This window comes from Coturnix japonica, chromosome 2 (genome assembly GCF_001577835.2).
Source record: "Coturnix japonica isolate 7356 chromosome 2, Coturnix japonica 2.1, whole genome shotgun sequence".
Lineage (NCBI taxonomy): Eukaryota > Metazoa > Chordata > Aves > Galliformes > Phasianidae > Coturnix > Coturnix japonica.
The window spans coordinates 110,978,626-110,999,084 of NC_029517.1; the positions used below are offsets into that span (position 1 = coordinate 110,978,626).

Here is a 20,459-nt window from a genome sequence, read left to right on the forward strand (position 1 = left end):
GCCAGTTCCTGAGCAGTGAAACCCCCTTGGCCAACTCCCCCTGATTTTTTCATGATGTAATATGGTATGAATTACACCTTTGGCCAGGTTAGGTCAGCTATCCTGGTTCTGCGTCCTCCCTCCTTTCATGGGAAGGACAGTAGGAGGCACTGAAACATTTCTGGCTCTGTGCAGCACTGCTAAACAACAACTAAAATATTTGTGTTAACCAGCACTTTTTCTACTAAAGACAAAACACAACATTGCACCAATCAGTATGAAAAAAGTCCGATCTGTTCCAGCTGAAACAGACCATACAGTCAGTTGCACAGCTGCCCTTCCACTCATCTCTGTAAAGGCTGGGACTGAGTCCCTGCTGCGCAGTTAGGGAACATCCTTTTTATCATATGCATTTCCTACATTTTTAAGAAAGGGAGAGAGGAGAAAGAAAACTATATTACAGTTTTCAAGAAGCACATTTTTCTATACATAAACACACTGACATATTGAAATTGATTAATCTTTTGTGAACTGTGCCTTTCTGTTTCATTCAGTGCTTCTAAGACTACCTCTCTGGAGAGTACATAAAGTTTCCAGAGATCTGTTTCTGTAATCTTAAGCAGTTAGTCTTTCATCTCCAGTGTTACCAATGTGATTTTAATTTATCAATCTGCTGTTCAGTGAAATGCTGTAGAAACACTTCAAAGCCTAAACCCATCACTTATTCCTACACCTGTCAATGACAGTCTTCTGTATTTGTCACACCATACTCGTGCAATGTATACAATATTGCTAATAAATTGGATAATCAATCACTTGTGCACGGTCTGACAGTAGTGCCTTGAATACACTGAATCTGAAATGCATTTTTAAGTGGTGGGACTCATTACTCTACCATATGGACATCAAGAATTTCCCAGTCAATTGGAAAAATTAAAGGGCACCTTGGGAAATGGTAGGCCACTTCACACTGCAAAGCTTTTTCATTACCTTAGTATAATATGTTCCCATGAGAAACATAAGTAATTGGAGATTACTTTAGATGACAGAAAATAGTTTAACATCAGGAGAAGAAAGGACAGGGAGACATTAAGTAGATTTATTTATTTTTCTTTCTATAGAAAACCCACAATACATTATTTTCGAAAATACTATTATTATTGTTATTATTTTAAATATCATCAAGCTAACATTGTTAAGCGCGGTCTTTCTCTGCAGCTAAAGTAGGTTTTGTTGGGTGTAATTCTGATGCCTGTCTGTACAGGGAACAGTTTAGGCTAAAGTTTGCTGTGAATGTCCTGTATCATTCATGCCCATTTGGCTGCCAAAAATCACTCCCGGATTAGATGAATCCCCAGAGTCTGAATATTAATCTTAATGTCTTTTCGATCATGTACTACACAGGCTTTGTTTAATCCTTTACAGGGAATTTTCTAAGTAACTAAATTATCTGAATGTCCATAGGGAGTTTTGAATATTTACCCAAGATTTGCCTCAAATGTAAGTTGGAGAATAAGTCCAGGAGTTTCCCCAGTATACATTTCACTAGGAAAATAGTTTGGAGGAGAGGATGAGCCCAAACAAAGTATATGAGGGAAAGGAAAGGAGGGGAAAAAAAAGGAGGGAAAGGAGGGGAAAAAAAAGAAATGCAGCTTAATTGTATTGCAGATTTGCTGAGTGCCTGCAGAAAGATTGTTTAATGGGTGCTGGAAACGGAATTCTGTATGTCAGTCCAACTTTTTTATGTGTATCTGATGTATTTGGGCAAAACATATCTCTCTGGACAGAGATTTCCCCAAAGCTTTTCAGTTTTGCTGGATAGATGTCTCCATTTACAGTATCATATTCTTTTTCTATGTTATTCATATCTGATTCCATACTTCTCCACTTCATGGAAAATAGATGGAAAACATACAAAAATGTTACCTTGCCCTTTTTGACTGAATGAAATCAGAATGAATTTATGTTAACAAAACTGCTATGATGATAGGTAAATGCAAACAGTAGGTTACATCCAATTGTCTGACAGTTTGAGGTGAGAGATCAGGGATTTAGAAGGTACTTTTTTTGTTTTTAACCGTTCTTATTTGCCCTCATAACTGCAATATGGAAATGAGTCCAAAATACTTATCTATTATTTCTTGTCCTCCTCTGGCTCAGTCCCTCCTTTTTGCTATAAATCTTCAAGAATATATCTGCTGAAGGAATCACTGACAAAAAAATTTGTCTTTTAGTAAAATGTATATCAGCAACAACTAGACTGTGGACTGTTGTCTTCCTCTACATTATATACGGTCTGAACTGCAGAAGGTCCTTTCACTTCTACCATGATCTTCATCCTTAATTAAAATTGAACAATTTTTAAATTAAAGATAGGATTCAGCCCACACATTCCCCTAGCTTTGGAAACTGATGGTGAGTTTATCAATTAACATGTTAATTAGCACCAATTTAATTCTTGTCTCTGGGGAGCGTGGGTAACCATCCACTGATAAGTATCCAAAGACTCTGCTTTTTTTTAATAGCTCATGGAAGTCATTGCCATCTGATTAATTTCTTGCAGGAAAACTTGCCAGTGCTTATTCCCCAGATCATCTAGTTATGCTCCTCTCATCTCTCTCTATATTTTTTGATATCATGTCAGTTTAGACTGATTCTATTTTGCACTCGACAGAAGCAATTTCTAGCACTCTTTTTACATGACAAGAGAAATGATTTTCCAAGTGACAGGAGTACTAGCTTCAACCATTACATTGATATGTGCTTTCTAAAAAGAATTTGATTAAGAGAATATTGCTTTTGTATTTAATATTTTTATCCAGCACTGACAACAGAGAAGCATTGACAGTATAAATGGTGATAGTGCTGTCAATTGAATTAAGATGCATTATGTCTGGTTTGTCAACATTTATGATTTACAAATGCATCTCTGTTCATGTGGGGAAAAACAATGATATTAGCTAAGGGTGACTCAGGTGCACAACAGAATTTCTTGTTTCTGTGAAAAAAAAGTTGTTCTTGTTTTGCTGCATTAACTCTTCTGAAATGAGAGTAACTCCATTGAAATTACACTAACTGGTGTTTGGAACAAAGTATGTTAAAACAGTGTGACCATTAGGTTATAAAATTTGTTTGTGGGCATATAACACAGTATTTGAGAGGCAATATAGTATCAGTATATTTTCAATATACAATATCATCATGTAAATAAATAGATAATAACATCCAGAAGGTTATTTTGGAGATGAGAAGCATTATTCATCTGACTGCATCTGCTGATGTGCATAGGGAAGCTGAACGCAAACAGAATTATAGATCTGAAAATCTGATCTTTGAGGTCTTTATTCTTCAGGAACACTGAATTTAAGTAATACAAGTATTTAAGTAAAATTAATCTAAAAGACATAACTTGTTCAAGATTGCCTCCTTGATACTTGGTCAGAAAAGGGAGCTATGGCTTTTTCTTAACAGAAACACTTAATATTGGTAAGTTTTCTTTGCATTAGTGTAAGCATTAGTGTGCCTTACTGCCTTCCACTTTAATAGCAACATCACGTAGACAGGTTTCTTGTTAATGCTACAGAGGTGTGTGTATCTGTGGGCAGGTGATCTACCTGTTCAGTGTCATTCTGAAAGTGCTGACACCACCAGTTTACAGGCTCCTTTAAACCCTTCTCTGCTTCAGACTTCCTGAATGTTTGGTATTCTACACTGCAAGAGTAATTTCTTGCAGCCTCTGTAACACAGGGTAGTGAGCTGCTAAGGAATAACTCCCCAGAGGTTAAGAACCCTACGGTCACCTTGATCTCAGTGCTAGTGATCTGTGCTAATTTTTTGCTTTCAATACCACATCACTGACCAAAGCTTCTGTCTGTCCCTGAGCTGTAGAAGTGTGAATAACTATGGTTGTAGACAGAGCTATACTAATCACACTCATAGTGTAATGTCTTTAGCGTATTATTACAAGTGAAACATTATCATTCCATTTTACAATTAAAAAAAAAATAAAATTGCTTTGAAAAGCAGAAAATGTTCTTTCCTTCTAGGTCATCCATTTTGGGTTCCTGTCATTATCTCTGGATAACAGCCTTTATAATACATGTACAGAACAACTGCTTCACAACAAAGAGCAGTAGGAATTGCTCTTATAAAACCCCAGACCTTTAAGGGTCTCACATGATATCTTGCATCTATGGGCTGTTAACTCAACTGTTGAAGCAAAGGACACTTATCCCCAGGAGCTCAGTGTTGTACCTGTGCTACTGCTGCATTGCCTGTCCAGCTGCAACTGCAGAGTAAGTTTCAGAGAGGGAGAAACAGACCCAGATCATGGGGACAAAAAAGGAACCATGATGATGTTTCTCAACACTTTAGACCTGCGCTCCTCTACCTGTCTTATTCTGTAAGGGTCAACAGTAGATAAGGTTCTATAGCACTATTCTCCTTCTGTTATTTTATTAGATAACATGGAAAAGTAAATGTCTTATCTCCATGACAAAATCTTGAATTCAGCCAACTTCTTAAAGGATGATGAGTGATAAGAAAGGGGGAAAAAGTGAGCCTCTTGCTCTGTTGAGGGCTCACAGTAACCCATCCCTCTCTGCTTTTTGTACTAGGGCAAATCAGCTGATACCACATCTTTGCCAACAGCCTCAGATAGGAGTTATTTTGTGTGCAGAACTGGCTATTTTCTGTTCTTATGAGTAACACTTCTGCACAGAAATGCCCTTTGCCAATGCAGAGATCCTGAATAGCCTGTGGGGAAAAAATAGATTCCCTCCCTGCCTCCTGCTATAGTCCCCATCACCTACATTGTGGGATATGGGATTCAATTAGAAGGGATGCCCTTGATTTGTAAAGATTTAGCTTAAAATGCTCAGATTAGAAAAGGAAGCAAATCAACTCCTGTTAGCTTGTCAATTGTGCTAGCAGGTCACACTGTTAAAAGCCACAATATGTTTACATTTCATATCCCAGCCATAAGGTCAGTAATTCTTTGGCAGATAGATGGACAGGATGAGTGAACTGGATAATGTTTTCTGCAGCTGAAGCCTTGGGTATGCTCATTTCAGAGTCTGACTGTTGTGAAACATTCAGAAAACCAGTACTTCTTATCTCAGTAGCAAAGGTTGTTGCAGAACTAAACCATATGAAAATACAAAGCACCTTAACTTTCATGTTAGAGGCAACATCTGTATCAAAGTCATTTTAGATAGCTTCTACTGTAAAACATTTGATGAAATCTGCTGAGGTTTGTCCTGGTGAAAATATAAAAACACAATATCTTAAGAGTGATGTTCCTCTTCTATATACTTGCAGACTTAAAAGCTTTCATCAGATAATTAATTTTTATGAGTGACATGTTTCTGGGCTGCCATAATAACAGTATCAGATGTTTGCAAAGCAATGAAATATTTTAAAAGGTAACTGATACAAACAACCAAGTTTACAAAAACTCATGAATCATGTTGCCATGAGATAATCAGGCTGTAGTATGTGCTGGCTTTTTTTGGTGCCAACAGTAACATTAGACCACATGGGGAATAGTGGGTTGAAATTGACACTGGTAAAGCTGAAGGGACTGCAAAGTTGTCAATTTTCAAGGCAGAAGTTACATAAACAGTGAACAGAACAAAAGAATGAACTTCTTAGTAGCTGACTGATGTGCAGAACTACTTCTCTCAAAAGAGATTATCCTAGATTTTTTACTAAATTAAAAAATGAAATGTGCTAAATCACATTTTTCAGTATAAGAATACTGTACTTGAGGAATACTGTGTGAGAGAATCTCACTCTTTTATGCAGCGGCAGAGTATGAGTAGAAGGAGGGAGGTACATGTTTGATTATCACACCAGAAGCTCTTTCTTGCAATTTCCCACAACAGCATCCAAAGCCTTATCTGCCTACTATACTCATCTGAGGAACTTGTGAACTTTTTCCAGCTCTCTCTCAGTCCTATGGACCTGGAATGTTCAGGCCTGTGCTTGAAATCACCCTCCCAGCACCATCACTCCCAGGAGTGGCTTTGAGACTTCTCTGTCATGACATTTTGAATATGAATGATTTCATACTTCAAAAGTCCAGTCCTACTCTGTCCTGGGGAGGGAGCTTGCCCCAAATAACAAAGCCTTGCTTCAAAGAGTACATTCTAGGGCCCAGAATTGAGCTGCCCTTCATCCTTACACCAGCTGGTTTCAAGTGAATTATCGTTCATTGGCTTCACGGTCTTTAACCTTGAAAAACTGAATTTACTTCATCTTCATGTAAATTAAATTAACATCACTCCAGGTGAAAGGTTTCCTGTGACAAGCCTTTTAAATTGAATTTCTTTTCTTCAAATTGTCTGTCCTCTTTACTTAAAAACACAAACTGAATATTAAGTGCAGTATTATTGCAGCTATTAATCAGGCAGCTAAATACAGCCATTAGCGAACTGTGGATAACTGTAAATATAATGATAGCTTTCCTATCTCTTAGTTTCATGTAGACTGGCTATTTAGTGAAAGACAAAGTAAGAGCTGTTGTGCTGTATAGGAAAAAAATTACTAGAGTTGCGTGAAGGTGAAATACAGAAATATGATTGCCATATAAGGTTTAAATATTAGTGTTTAATGTTTTAATTCCTTAACCAGATGCTTAGTTTTTTTCTTGGCTTTAGTCTCCCAGGTCTGTTTAATTTAATGAGTGTTTCATATAAAATGCATTCAAGGCTTCTGTTTCTAAAACAATTTAACAGTAGGACTACACCTGGACTTTTCACCTGGTGAGTCCCAAGATTTTCAATACTGGTAGATACATGGGTAGATGGAACAACTTCTCTGATCATTAGGGGCTTGGGCACTTTTGTCCAAGGCAGAAGTGGAAACTGCACCCTAACCTTCAGCTCCTTTGGTGGGTGTTTTTGCAAGTTGCAGATATGGCAAACAGCAAGCCCTCAAAATTAAAGCTGCAGGATGAAATAGTAAATGAGGTAATTTAAGTCTGTCAACTCTATTTTTTTTTTTTTTATTTTTTCTATTTTAAGCACTGAGCCTCTGATTCTTAGCTAAGGTAAGAAGATGGGAAAAGGATTTTATGGGATGAGGGAGAACAAACCCAAAGAGTTCAAGAATTCTTGACCTATACTACAAAATGTGCACTAAAAATTCATCAGAGAGCAGAAATAGTCCAGAACACCATTCTATTTGAGGACAAACTTCATTAATATGCAGGTTTTCACCTTTATTTTCACTGGTTGTTTTTTTAATTCCTTTGTTCTTTCTCTCCCTATCTTTCTGCTTAGCTATTTTTGTTCTTCTTTTTTTGCGATACTTTCTTTTTTTCATGTCTTTTATTCCTTAATAATTGTCCTTGTAAGGTAAGTAAAAAAACTTACAGTTTCTGCTCCTAGTCAGACAAAGCAAATTTGAGTACAGAACATTTATTATTTTTGGTTCTCTTTTTGAGTGTTTAAGATGCACTTCAGTGCTGTATCTTCACCATAAAGGGAGAAAATGGATAATAGAATGCAAACATAAGAAGAGCAATGAAGGATTTATTTCACAATTGACAACTCATAAAATAGTATTCTTCTAGTCATTTTTAATCTCCTACCTATATTTATTTCTGTACATATGTATGTTCTCTTTTGAATCTGAGAGGAAAGTTATCTCTAACATTACTTACACCATTCAATTTCTTAATTATTTTTCCTTTTCTGTTTATGGTAAAAGATTTGGTGAATTCAAAAATCAACGATCCAACCATTCTAACATTTTTCATTAACCTAATTTATTGTCTAATTTCAGTCCTCTACTGCTAACTTATTTGCCAATCTCTATTGCATTTAACACTCTTCCTAGGCTACTAATTTTGACAGTGAAGAAGAGCATTTCAGTATCAGAGTGCTCACTTCATTTGATTGTTCAGGGTATTACACTATAATGATTCTCTAATTACAGAGCAGTGTGGTGTGTTAAATCCTTTCTATATGTACTATCAACTGTTTTCAATATTCTACTCATCCTAGACTTCACATTTTCAAATTTACTAAAGAGTAACAACTGACGGCAGCTTTGGTAAACGTAATGTGTAATATATGGTTAAGTAACAGAAATAAAAGGACTCTGAAACTGGCTTGAAATGTGAGAGTAAGCTAATATTAACAGAAATGTTTTGATCAATGTGTATTTTTTCTATAAGCACATACATTCTTGTTTCTCTGTTGTTTGTTCTTTTTCCACAGTGGTTATGTCTTTGATTATGATTACTACAGGGATGATTTCTACAATCGGTAAGTGTGGTTATATTTTTGTACATTCTACACAATTTCAACTGTTTGTTTATAATGTAATCACATTGTTTGGTTAGGCAAGTCTGTTTTGATTTTGCATATTATTCATTTCATCATTTCTATTGTGTATTTGATGTAGATTATTTGAATATATCACAAACAGAGAAGATTACCACCCAATACTCGCTCATTACACAGCTTTTTTTGGTATTACCCTTTTCTGTGAGCTACTAGGGCATTTTCTTTGCTGAAAACTTTAATGGTAGCTTAATTGCTCAGTGTTTCTTTCTACAGAGTTCTTCTAGGCTTACTTTCTCAGGAACATACAATGGCTGCAAAATTCTTAAGTATTGATATTTAAACCAAGGGTATGATAAGATATAGACTGTCTCTTGAAATATGTGTTCTTGTCTTCCAAGAATGTTTAGAAGTCTAGAAGGACCTTAAGAGATGTCAGAGAAGATGAACAATGTCTGTATTTCCATAGCAGGAAAAAGAGTGAGGATGCCTGGCAATTGGAGACAAATACCTTCATGTAGTCTAGCTCAGTGCTGTCAGAATTTTAAGGCATTCATTTGGATGAGTGGTGAAGTTGATACAACAGAAGGAATGCCATCCAGAGGGACCTGGACAGGCTCAAAAAGTGGGCACACAAGAATCTAATGAAGTTTAATATGGCCAAGAACAAGGTGTTTCACTTTGGTCAAGGCAATCCCAGATATGGGTACAGACTGGGAATACTCATTGTGAGCAGCCCCTCAGAGAAGGACTTGGGGGTCTTGGTGAACAAAAGGCTGGACATGATCCAGCAGTATGCACTTGCAGCACAGAAAGGCCAAAAATATCCTGAGCTGCATCAAAAGAGAGATGGCTAGAAGGGAGGGGAAAGGGAAGGGGATTTCCACCCTCTACTCTGCCCTCTTGAGGCTTCATCTGAAGTACTGTGTGCAGTTTTGGGGACAACAGTAGAAGAGGGAGGTGGAGCTGTTGGAGCAGCTCCAGAGGATGCCCACAAAGATTATCAAAGGGCTGAAGCACTCTCCAATGAAAATACATTGATGGAGTTGTACTTCTTCAGCTTACAGAAGAGATGCTTCGGGGAGATCTCATTGTGGCCTTTTAGTAATGAGGGGAGCTTACAAGCAGAAAAGGAACTGACTTTTTACACATTCTGATAGGGATGACAGGACAAGCATGAATGGCTTTAAACTAAAAGAGGGGAGGCTTAAGTTATGTGTTAGAAATAAATTTTTTACTCGGAATGCAGTGAGGCCCTGGAACAATTTATTCACAGAGGCTTTGGATGCCTTGACCCAGGAGAAGCTCAGGGCCAGGTTGGATGGGGCAACAAGCGAACAATGACATATTACTGGTTTACACCCTGAAGTTAAGTTTTTCATGCATATGTACATTTCTGCTCAGAAACACTGTAGGAAGAACATACAGAAATAATGTCTTTGTGTTTTTTGGTGTGGGGTTTTTTTTGTTTGTTTTTTTCTTTTTTTCCTGGGATTTATTCAATTCAAGCTGTTTTATTTGCTTCTTCATAGACATGAGACCATGCTTACCTTGGACAAAGCTAAAAAGTGTAAGCTATAAACATATGGAGTAAGAGCCACCAACTCAGTTTAATACTGCTGAGTCCAACCTTAATAGTAGAAGTTGCTCCTGTCCTGGAAGAAGTTAACTCACACAGGCTTGTTTTTATTTTCCCGAGAGTTGATCTCTGAGTTTTATCAGTGGATTTGCCTGTGTTATACAGCGCACTTTCTGATTTATAAAATCTGAACATGAAAGTTATTAGTCGTTAGGCTTTTCCACTATTGTTGTACACTGCAGCTCACTCTAATGAACTAATTACACTTCCACAACAGAAGAAATATTTATGGGATATTAAATGCCACTGTGGAAGTCTGGGTTTGTGAGAATCTTACTATGAAAAACTACTGACAGAAAAGAAGTGCTCATAAGTGTATTAAATAGTATAATTTTCTGATTTACAAATCCTTCATGATTAAGAGAGCATCATTTTACTGGTAGAAAACTTAAATGTAAGATTCATCTTCCAGGACTGGAAACGCTGATGATGACACAAAAAGTTAGGAGTTTAAATGTCTCTGTAAGATCCAAGGTAAAGGCATAGAAGATGAGAAATCTTATGTGACAGGCATGAAAAATTTATAGAGAATTCAGTGCATTAGCACAACTATCACACAGATCAACATACTTATAGGAAATATAAACGAAGAAATTTATACATGATTTTTTTTTTAATTTCTGAACTTTTTTTTTTAATTTTAACTTTCTGAATTTCTTGCTTTTTAATATTCATTAGTTTCCCAAACTCTTCTGAATTATTCAGAATGAATACACCTGTCTTATCCTTACTAAAGCAATTATGGGGTCATAAAAGTGTGGCAAAACTAGTTTCTTTTGTGAAATCAAATCTATATGAAGGCAGACGGACAAGATCGGTACTGCAGAATTTAGAAGGAGGGAGGAGAATATACACTTTATCATCAAAATATATGGTGATTATGGAAGCAAAGCACCATTTTATAACTGAATTGTGGAATCATAGAATGGTTTGAATTGGGAGGGACTTTAAAGATTACCTAGTTCCAACCCCTCTGCCTTAGGCAGGGATGCCTTCAGAGAATTAAAGAATTGTAGGGGTAGGAATGGGCCTCAGGGGACCACTGAGTCCAACCCTCTGCTAAAGCAGATTCCCTACAGCAGGTCACACAGGAAATTGTCCACATGGGTTTTGAATATTTCTAGAGAAAGATGCTCCTCAACCTCTCTGGGCAACCTGCTCCTGCGTGCTCCATCATCCTCACAAAAGAAGCTCTTCCTCATGTTCATATGGAACTTCCTGTCTTGCAGCTTGTGCCCACTGCCCCTTGTTCTGATGCTTCTGAACAGAATCTGGCCTCATCCACTTGACTTCTGTGCTTCACATACTTATAAACAGTGATGAGATCCTTTCTCAGACTTCTTTTCTCCTGGCTGAGAAGTCCCAAGTCTCTCAACTTTTCCTCATAAGAGAGGTGCTAGATATCTCTAATAACCTTTGTGGCCTTACTCTCCACCAGATAAGGTTGTCCAGGGCCACATCCAACCCAATCTTGAATACTTCCAGGATGATACATCCACAGCTTCTCTGAGCTTCACCTTCCTCATAGTAAAGAATTTCTTCCTTGTACCCAATGTAAATCTACCCTTTCTCAGTTAAAAATCATAACTCTTTGTCCTGTCATGACAATCCCTAATAAAGATTCCTTCCTCATTTTTCCTCTATACACACACCTCCCAGAACTGAAGATTTCTGTTAATCATTGCTCAAATTACAAGCACAGAGAAGTTAGGCAATGTACTTCAAAGCCAGTAAGAAGCAGCACCTTTTAAAGAAGTGTATGGGAACTATTGAATCATGGCTTGAAACTCTGATTGACCACCTCAGGCAAGCAATGAGTCAGCCATGGGAGCCCAGATGAAGGCAATTCAACTGTAACCAGAAGGGATGGAGCCTGGCTGCACCTCTCCTAGACCCCATTTAAGGGCTGACTGCCACTGGGGAAGGGTCTCTTTCAGGAGATCACTCCCCTGGAAGTTTTCCCAGCAAGCCTACATACAGTGAGCATTTTCCATGTTTCCAGTTATCCCTTTCCAATGTGATAATCCTTCTACCTTTATGATCTGCGGATACCAATCTGACAATACCTCTCTGTATATTTGTTGACTATACAAGAAGGCACATCACTGAAATATGAACAACTTCATACAAATATGAAAAATCAGTTTTGGACAAATCATTGAGCGATCTACTGCATTTTAACTTAGAGTTTTTCTGAAATATTTTGATCTAGTAACATCACTTAAGAGATTGTGACCAACCTGCACATGATTCAATATAATAAAGGATATGAGAGACAACAAACCATAATATTTCTGTAAAGTTTAAAACTTATATTTTTTGTTCCTAACTATACAGAATTTTTAGTTATGCTTACAGTAGTTAGAAACTGCTTATTCAAAAAGCACATTCAAAGTGATGGAGTTCAAATTTAACATGAGTGATGGGAACTTTATGGTATATGTTGTAAACAGCTAAAGAAATGGAGAGGCCTTGTTTATGTTGTTTGTAAGATTATGGTGCAGACAACTGGAAGGATTCCAGGACTTAAATGTTAGGTGTTTACTTGCCAGAAAATGGGCTAGAAGACTTAAGTTTGATTCTGCTTTCTGATCAGCATGCTGTTAGACAGTGTGGCAGATAATTACTGTTTCTCATGTCTCTGTTTTCAAATATATATCTATCCACCCAGCTGGGAAACAGTGGTTAGAATTGTGAAAATTAAACATGCTGTTACAAATTTACATAATTAGTAGTTGCAATAGCATGTGAGCAGAACACAAGATATTCTCGATAATGTTGCTTGTCCCTCTATTTCGGTATCAGAACTGAAAGTCTAAATTCTTGTAACTTTCTTCTCCTAATCTGTTTTGTTTAGAGCCAAAGCATTTTACATTTTAAGTATATCTAACTTTTGATTGCTTTTCCTGTTGTCTTTATTTTCTTCTATACAGGTTAATCAGCTGCTGTTACTAAATGTGTTTTCAAAGACTGGAGCATTCTGTTTGAGAACACTACTTGTTTTTGTTTATAGAATATCTTCTAGTGACTGTAGTAGCAATTCTTTGAATATATGTAATGGTTTGGTTTGAACAAGGCTAACATTCTATTAATCATGCTTTAGTATTTCAGTGATTGTACATCAACTTGTTATTCAGTGAAGAGTGGACGTGATGGGCCCTCTTTTCTGTCAATTCTATAGGATATACAGTTCCCTCAATAGAAACTACTGGATATTTTACAACGCACAGGATATTTCTTTAAGATGATGTCTGGTTTAAGAAAAGTTCATTTATTTTTCTGTTTATAAGAATAGCAGATAGATAGAAAAGTAGAATTCAAGTCATGCATATAATAAAGGAACCTTACTGTAACTACAATAAAATGTACTACTGTGTACAGCGAAATGATTTGAATCTGTGGAAAGCAGGTTATAGATTTTCTATGCTGCAAATAACAGAGTCCCATAAAGCATCCTCCCTCGTTTCAGTGATGCAAAATCTGAGCTATGCACTGGACTGTGACTAAACTCTGAATAAGGCACTTAATGTGCATAGGTCCTTGAAATCTAATTTGACTATGATATAAAGTGATTAGATTTCAAATGTTAATTTTCTCAAAGATAACTTGAAAATTTAATTGACAGGGCTTCCATGACATGAAATCACAGAAGGTTTTATGGAGTCCAGCTGACTTCATTTTTTCTAGGTTGTTTGATTATCATGGACGTGTACCCCCACCACCTCGTGCAGTGATACCATTGAAGCGTCCTCGTGTGGCTGTTACAACAACTCGCAGAGGCAAAGGGGTTTTCTCTGTGAAAGGAACATCACGATCCACCTCAAGTGGGACTTCTTCCTCAGGATCCAAATGTGAGTTCCTTGTAAGAGTTTGGATTTTGAAGCAATGCTCATGTTAATTTCTGCAAACAGGCAGCATCCACTGTATAGCTTTTTTGCAATTATTTCTTACCCTTGATATTTTGCTTGGTTTTTTTTGTTTGTTTGTTTGTTTTTCTTAATTAGTGAAGGTGACTAACCTTTGGTGTTAGTCAAAGTGAACAATGATTTGATTAGGAAATAACTCCATTTGAAAATATTTGATCTTTAGTCTCACTCCCTTGGCCTCAGAAGTTTCCCTCCAATCATCTTGACTGTTTATGCACCATGAGGTCTTGTAAACAGCTGATCATAGAGAAAACTTTATAATCTTCTTACAGACAGACTTAGAAACATTGCTTTCTGTCAAGTCTTGAGGGTTGTTTCCATTCACATGTGAGATACAGAGGGTGGTCTGGGTCAGGGAAGGGAGGGGGAGGCTGGGTTGAGTTTGCTTTTTTACTTGTGATTCCTTTGAAAATGGAGGCAAAATGTCTTTGCCTGCTGTAAAGAGAGTGCAAAATAGGGTTGATAACTTGGGTCTATTCAACCCCTTCTTATTGAGTTGGCCTTAGAAGAGCTGACAAACATCAGATGTTCCTCCTACATTCTCACCAACCTCCCCACCCTGTAGTATCTCTCAGGAACTTCATCCTCCTCTCCATGCATCTTTCAGCACCCACCTGTCTTCCCCTGCCCCTTATGTGGAGCGATACTGCCCTTGGGAGCATCACTGGAAGAGGAAGAGAAAGATCAGGTAGGGATCAGATATTAGAAAGAATGAAGGGACTGCAATAACATGCTTGCAGTGCCAGACCAACCAACAGAGCATCCTACTGTCTTAAACATAAAGTGAATCCACAACAGTACATCTTACTGGAAAAGGGTCTAATTTTGGCATCAGGATGAGAAAAATACATACTCGCATAACCTATCCAAATCTCACACACTAACATCTAACAAAGAAGATGGAACCTTAGTGTGTCCGTTGGGAACCATTCTTGGTCCTATTGTAGGAACTGATGGCATTCAAGACCTTGAAATAGAACGTGTAATAAATATGCATGTGACTGAAAGAATGGAAGTGTGATGAGCAAAGCAAAAGATAGCATGGTACGCTGAGCAACAGGAAGCTCAGGACACCTCTTGATAAGGATGACCTCCAAGGATCTGTTATCTTGACTGTCTAATCACACACTAGTCTCTTGTGAGTGAACTGGCAAAGATGTCTGTTAACAACAGTGGGAACGTCAATATCTAGGACACAGGAAAGCATAAATTTATATGTTGTATTATGAAGTTCATTTGCACCATAAGTGGATGTGTGGGAGTAGTAACGCTTCCTTTGTTATCTGAAGGATGAACATGTGTTTAGATCATTTTCATACGTGTCTTGAACAAATCAACTTATCCATATCCAATCTTCTTAATTCTTCAGTTCCTGAAATATGATTCCTAATATCAGTCTAAAAGAAAGCCTATAACTCAATATCTTCATGTTAGTAGATATGGGCTTTTTTCACTCGCTTGCTTTCAAGAAGATTAATTTTCAGATAAACTTTTATATATATTTATTCATTGTCCAGGTGCCAAGGTTGTCTTTGGAGCCAGCTAATGAACCACTAAAAGCATGGGCCCTCATTTTGATCTTTGCTGGGTTTCCACACTCAGTTTTTCACTATGATAATTGAAACACAGAGAACATTTATTGTTTACAATTTATTGTTTACAAATTGCATAGAATACTCTGTTTTACATGCAGCATATCTGAAAATAAATTGCTTAGTTTTTTCTTTTATTATTATTTTTCTTAAGAAGACTAAGGCACACAATATACACTTTCATGCTTGATTTCCCCATAGAATTATTTCCCTCTTTCTCAAGTCCAACCAACTAATCTTAAAGGTAGAAACATGATTTTGTTGACTTGGTCAGGAACATAATCAGCTTATTGTAAGATGTTTATCAGAGAAATAACCATGTTGTTCCTTAGGGGCTTCAGGCTGAAAAGCAGAGAATGTTTGTTCTGCTGCTACTTTTGCCATTTTATTTGAAAAGTTTTTTATATTGAACTGTGGGATCAAGCTGTTTAATATTTTGTTGCCTTTTACTCCTTAGTGTTAACCTGAAACCCTTGAACTTATGCAATGTTGATTCTAATTGTAATTTATTGCTAGTTAAATAAAGGAACTCTTCAATAAAGAAATTTAATCTAGGGTAAGGATGCTATTTTTGTCTTTGGTGACACTCAAGACCATACACCAGCTTAATGCCAGGATTCTGTGCCAAAATGTTATTGCATATGCTTGGAAGATTTCATCTCCAAATAGCAAAATTCTCATGAGTTCATTTACTCTACAAGACTTTTCAGATTTGAGAAGATATAACTGTTCTCATAATTCTTCTCCACGTTTAAACTGGATTCAGAAAATTGATCCATATGTTTAGGAGTAAAGGTCAGAATACAATTAATCCCTCTCTCAAATTAATATAATTAGAGGGACTCAAACATTTCAGAAATGTTGCTGTAATTTCTAAAAATGTAACTGACCTCAATGTAAATCTCTTTTTAAGCTGGGTGTGACATGTCTCCTTTGTGCTATGTGTTTAAATGCAAGATGTGTTCTAGAAGGCTCTTTTATTCACCACAGAGAAATGGAAAGGGATACTGAATCTGCCACACCATCTAATCCTCTTCAAATAGATTAAGCTCTGCCTTAGATGTATTTAGACTTTTTATGTTTGTTTCACCAACTTGCAGCTCAAATCTGTTTCATTTGTTCATATCCATTTGTTTTGCCAACACTGTCTTAGCTTAAATGTTCTACTTCTTAGACCTTCCTCTTGTCTTGGGCAGAAATAAAAAAGGTAATATTGAAGATTTTCCTTCTTACAGTCACCTCCATGTATATTTTCTCTATACACTTGCAAGAATTCAATGAATCAGTGTGTCATTCTAAATAATTTCTCTTTATCTCTATATCAATCTTTATATAATGTTATTTACCTATATTCAGAAATACTTCATCTTACACATTATAGTGTGATTTTTTATTTTTTATTTTTTTGTGGCTGTGTTGTAGTGATAGCCTATTGTCAACTATACCCAAGCATAATTGTCTCTCTTTTTCAGCTGATGAGTGTCCAGGTTAAGAGCAAGAGTTCTTCTGTTAGTCAATCAAGTGAGGGTGACGGGGTGTTTCAATGCATTTGAATTTCATTATTATTTTTTTTTTGTACTGGAACATTGCTTACAATTATCTGACTCCTTCTATTCCAGTTCACTCTAAATAAGTACCCTCTAACTTCATGTCATCCTCAAATTTCACTTGTTTCTTTACTTTTGCATCTCAAAGTCACTGAAGATATTTAGTTAGCCAGTGTTTGAGGAATTGCATTAGCAATTTCTTTCACTTGCTATATATGCAAATCTGTCATCTGCTGGCTATCTGCTAATTAAATAACAACAACAAAACAACAAACAGTAAGCTACTTTATTTTCCTATTCTATTACTAAAAAGCAGATAAGTATTTTAAATACATGCAGCTCTGGTCTAATGTTTATGAACTTCTTGACAGAGAACAGTTTGAAAACAAATCATTAAAGGAATTTATTTCTAATGGATAACTCACATACTCAAAGCAAGGCACCTGAAGTACAGTATTTACAGTCTTTACATTTTATCTCTGTGCTTACAAATCCTAAAATGATTCCCAAGCTCTATACCATAGAATTAAAGAAATACAGAATTAGAGAATTTCAGAGTAGCTGAGGCTGGTGGGCCGTCTGGGTCCCTCTCACCTACGCCCTGCTCCAGCATATATATCCTGTCAGCAGACACTGTTTAGAGCAGTCTGGTTCCTCTTCTTCATTCCTAAAAATGAAGTAACTGAAAGCTGAGTTATGCTAGGAGAATGATTTTGAAGATTTGCACAACTCCCTGAAAATTAAGACAATATGAGTCTTGAATAAGTAAATTATTGTAATGCTGGAATCAGGTTGGACATTTGAAACCTGAGTCAGTGACAAATTTTATTCAAATAGGGGTGGAAATTAGGCTTCTCAGCATTTAATGTCATTGTTTACTGTCCAATCTGCACTGCTGGGTCTGTGTTCTCTCTAGTACAGTGTTTCCAAAACTGAATTCTCTCTAGGAGACCACAGAGATGTCCCTGTGAGGAAGAGAGTTTGGCCTGATTTGCACAATAGCCCCATCTTATGTGCCCATTTCTTTGCCTAACTTAGAAGTGCAATTTTTTTATTTAATTTTTTTTTTTTTTTTAATATTCTGAACAAATATCATTAGGCTCTTTTCATGTCTTTTCTCACTTTTTTTTTTTGTGTGCCCTGGCGGCGCAGTGGTAGCAATGCCGCTTTGCAACACCAGAGGGCCCAGGTTAGAATCCCCCTGTGGCACAAGTGGTAGAAGTGCCGCTCTGCTACACAGGGGCTCGAATCCCAGGGGTTGGACTCGATGATCTCTAAGGTCCCTTCCAACCCGCATGAGACTATTACCTATTACTATTACCTATTACCTATTTTGACCTTTTAGCCTTGGCAAGCACCTCTAACTCAACAGCTTGGCCACGTGCAATCTTTTGCCAGCTGGCTTCTTTAGTGGGCTGCTGCAGATATTTAGCATTTCCTGCCATGCAGATTCATGCCATCTCACCTCAGATTCTGCATCACTTTGCTATTACAGAACAGACAAACCTCATCCCCAAGGCAGGAAGTAACCTTCTAAATATACAGTTGTCAGAATCTTAATGTTTTCTTACTGATCTGCGCATTGGATAATGACCCATTATTTCTTCGAGAATACTCCATGACTCTGTTCTATAAATACTATAAATAATTCCTCCATCAGATTCTGTAGAGCATACAAGGATCCAACAAAACAGTTACTTTTAAGTTTAGTTCTGAAGGCCTGCCATTCACTGAATATGAAGTCTGAGGTTTCAGCTTCCTTAATTTCCTTTGTATAAGAACATGATTAAGCAAGTTCATTACTGCATATATCAACCTACTGAGCTGTTACAAGAATGCACGTGGAAACATAATATTAAAATCTTGATACTTCAGTGAATGTGCTCCAAATTTGCAGTAAGTTGGTTTAGAGGCTGGTATTTATTACAGCTGAAGTAGACAGTAGCCTACTTGCACATTTCATCAGCATATTTTACCTTATCCAATTAAAGATACCCATGTGACATCATATTGAAATGCATGCCCAAAAGTCAATGAACAGGACTGATCAGACACAATTGAGCCAGGAGACTCTTTGTATCAAAATGGAATGAGTCCTTTTCTGAGGAAGGAAATCCCTTTTTCCAGGCATGAGGGCTCTCGAGTTGCCCCAGATATACACCCAAAAAGTAACGGACCTCTTTTAACAAAGATAATGAGGTATGGGTAATACTTTTTACCATTCTTCTATTGCCAATCCATCACAGTTTAAGATGGTGAACTACCTCTTCCTACCAGAGCTCTAAGAGCAATGGCTGTGTTTACTCTTGACCTTTATAAAGCTTTTTTTTTTTTTTTTTGTCTCATACTAGCACAGGTTTCTTATCGTCCCTGCCTGTTTTTTTCAACATATGTTTCTAGGGATCTATCAATTCTATTTTCTGAGCTTAAAAAAGTCTCAATAATGCCATAGTAAGGAAATCATTCTTGAGTACTGTAATTCTGTTTCTTCTGAAGACAAGACACTTCCAAAATTCTCTTCCTTAGGTTGGATCACAGGAGTGCAGTAATGCAATGCACTGAAATATAGATTTGGAAGCTTCACCTGTTATTTATTTGAGTTGCCTCTGTGTCCCTAGCTGTGATCATAAAAAGAAATATTTTCATATGTTATTGACAGCTGGAAAAAGTAAAAGAAATTACCCAAAACTGATTGCTTTTAAAGCAATGGTACCTTCTGCAATGAAGTTGTTGGCTGGAACATAACATTGCATTTCTGGCTGACCTGACATTTATGTTGCCATTCAGTCTTCTTGAAAAATATCTGTGAGGGTTCTTTTTTACTGTTGCTGTTATTATTGTTATTTTTACGAAATAGTTCAACAAAATAATACCACAAGACTGTGAAATGTCTGTCATATTTCAGTTATTCTTTCACTACAGACTCCTTCTTGGTAAAAGTTACTTGCATTTACTAAGAGTAACCTGAAGACAATTTTTACAAAGCAACACATCTCATATAACCTCTTGTCTGTTGGGCTTAGTATCCTGGGATTTCCTAAGACTCAGCATTTTTAATTACAAAAGTTAGTTTTAAAATCTAATCTCTAAAAATAGCTAGAGGAATGAGGAAGGAGACTTTGTACTAAGAGAAAAGATAAAAAGAACACGTTTTGTTTGTGGGGGCTGCAAGTACAGCTTATTTTATGTTTTGCATCTTTGCTCTTTTTCCACAGTGAAATCAGATGAGTTGCAAACAATCAAGAAGGAATTAACCCAAATCAAAACAAAAATTGACTCCTTGCTAGGGAGACTGGAAAAGATTGAAAAACAGCAAAAAGCTGAAGCAGGTAGGTGAATACAATCTGCAGTTACATTATTTAAATCAAAGCCTATTTATCAGACAAGTAGGCAGACAAGAGAGAGAACTGCATCCTCCCAGAAAATTTTCTGCATAAAGGAGCCCTGAAGCAAGTTAAATTAACACTGAGGTAGAAATACTGGGG

At 36.8% G+C, this 20,459-nt stretch overlaps 1 protein-coding gene across 11 annotated transcripts in view; it reads left to right on the forward strand.

Moving 5' to 3' along the window:
* The window catches only part of RALYL (RALY RNA binding protein like), a 356,105-nt gene that overhangs the window by 314,437 nt on the left and 21,209 nt on the right, over positions 1 to 20,459 (forward strand). For 9 of the 11 annotated variants that reach the window (XM_015855864.2, XM_015855857.2, XM_015855858.2 and 6 more), the window contains 4 exons: positions 8,205 to 8,252; positions 13,597 to 13,760; positions 14,443 to 14,523; positions 20,190 to 20,303. In XM_015855864.2, coding sequence (XP_015711350.1) covers positions 8,205 to 8,252; positions 13,597 to 13,760; positions 14,443 to 14,523; positions 20,190 to 20,303 — 407 coding nt within the window. The remainder of the gene's footprint in view (positions 1 to 8,204; positions 8,253 to 13,596; positions 13,761 to 14,442; positions 14,524 to 20,189; positions 20,304 to 20,459) is intronic. The other 2 variants (XM_032442788.1, XM_015855865.2) reach the window with 1 other exon arrangement.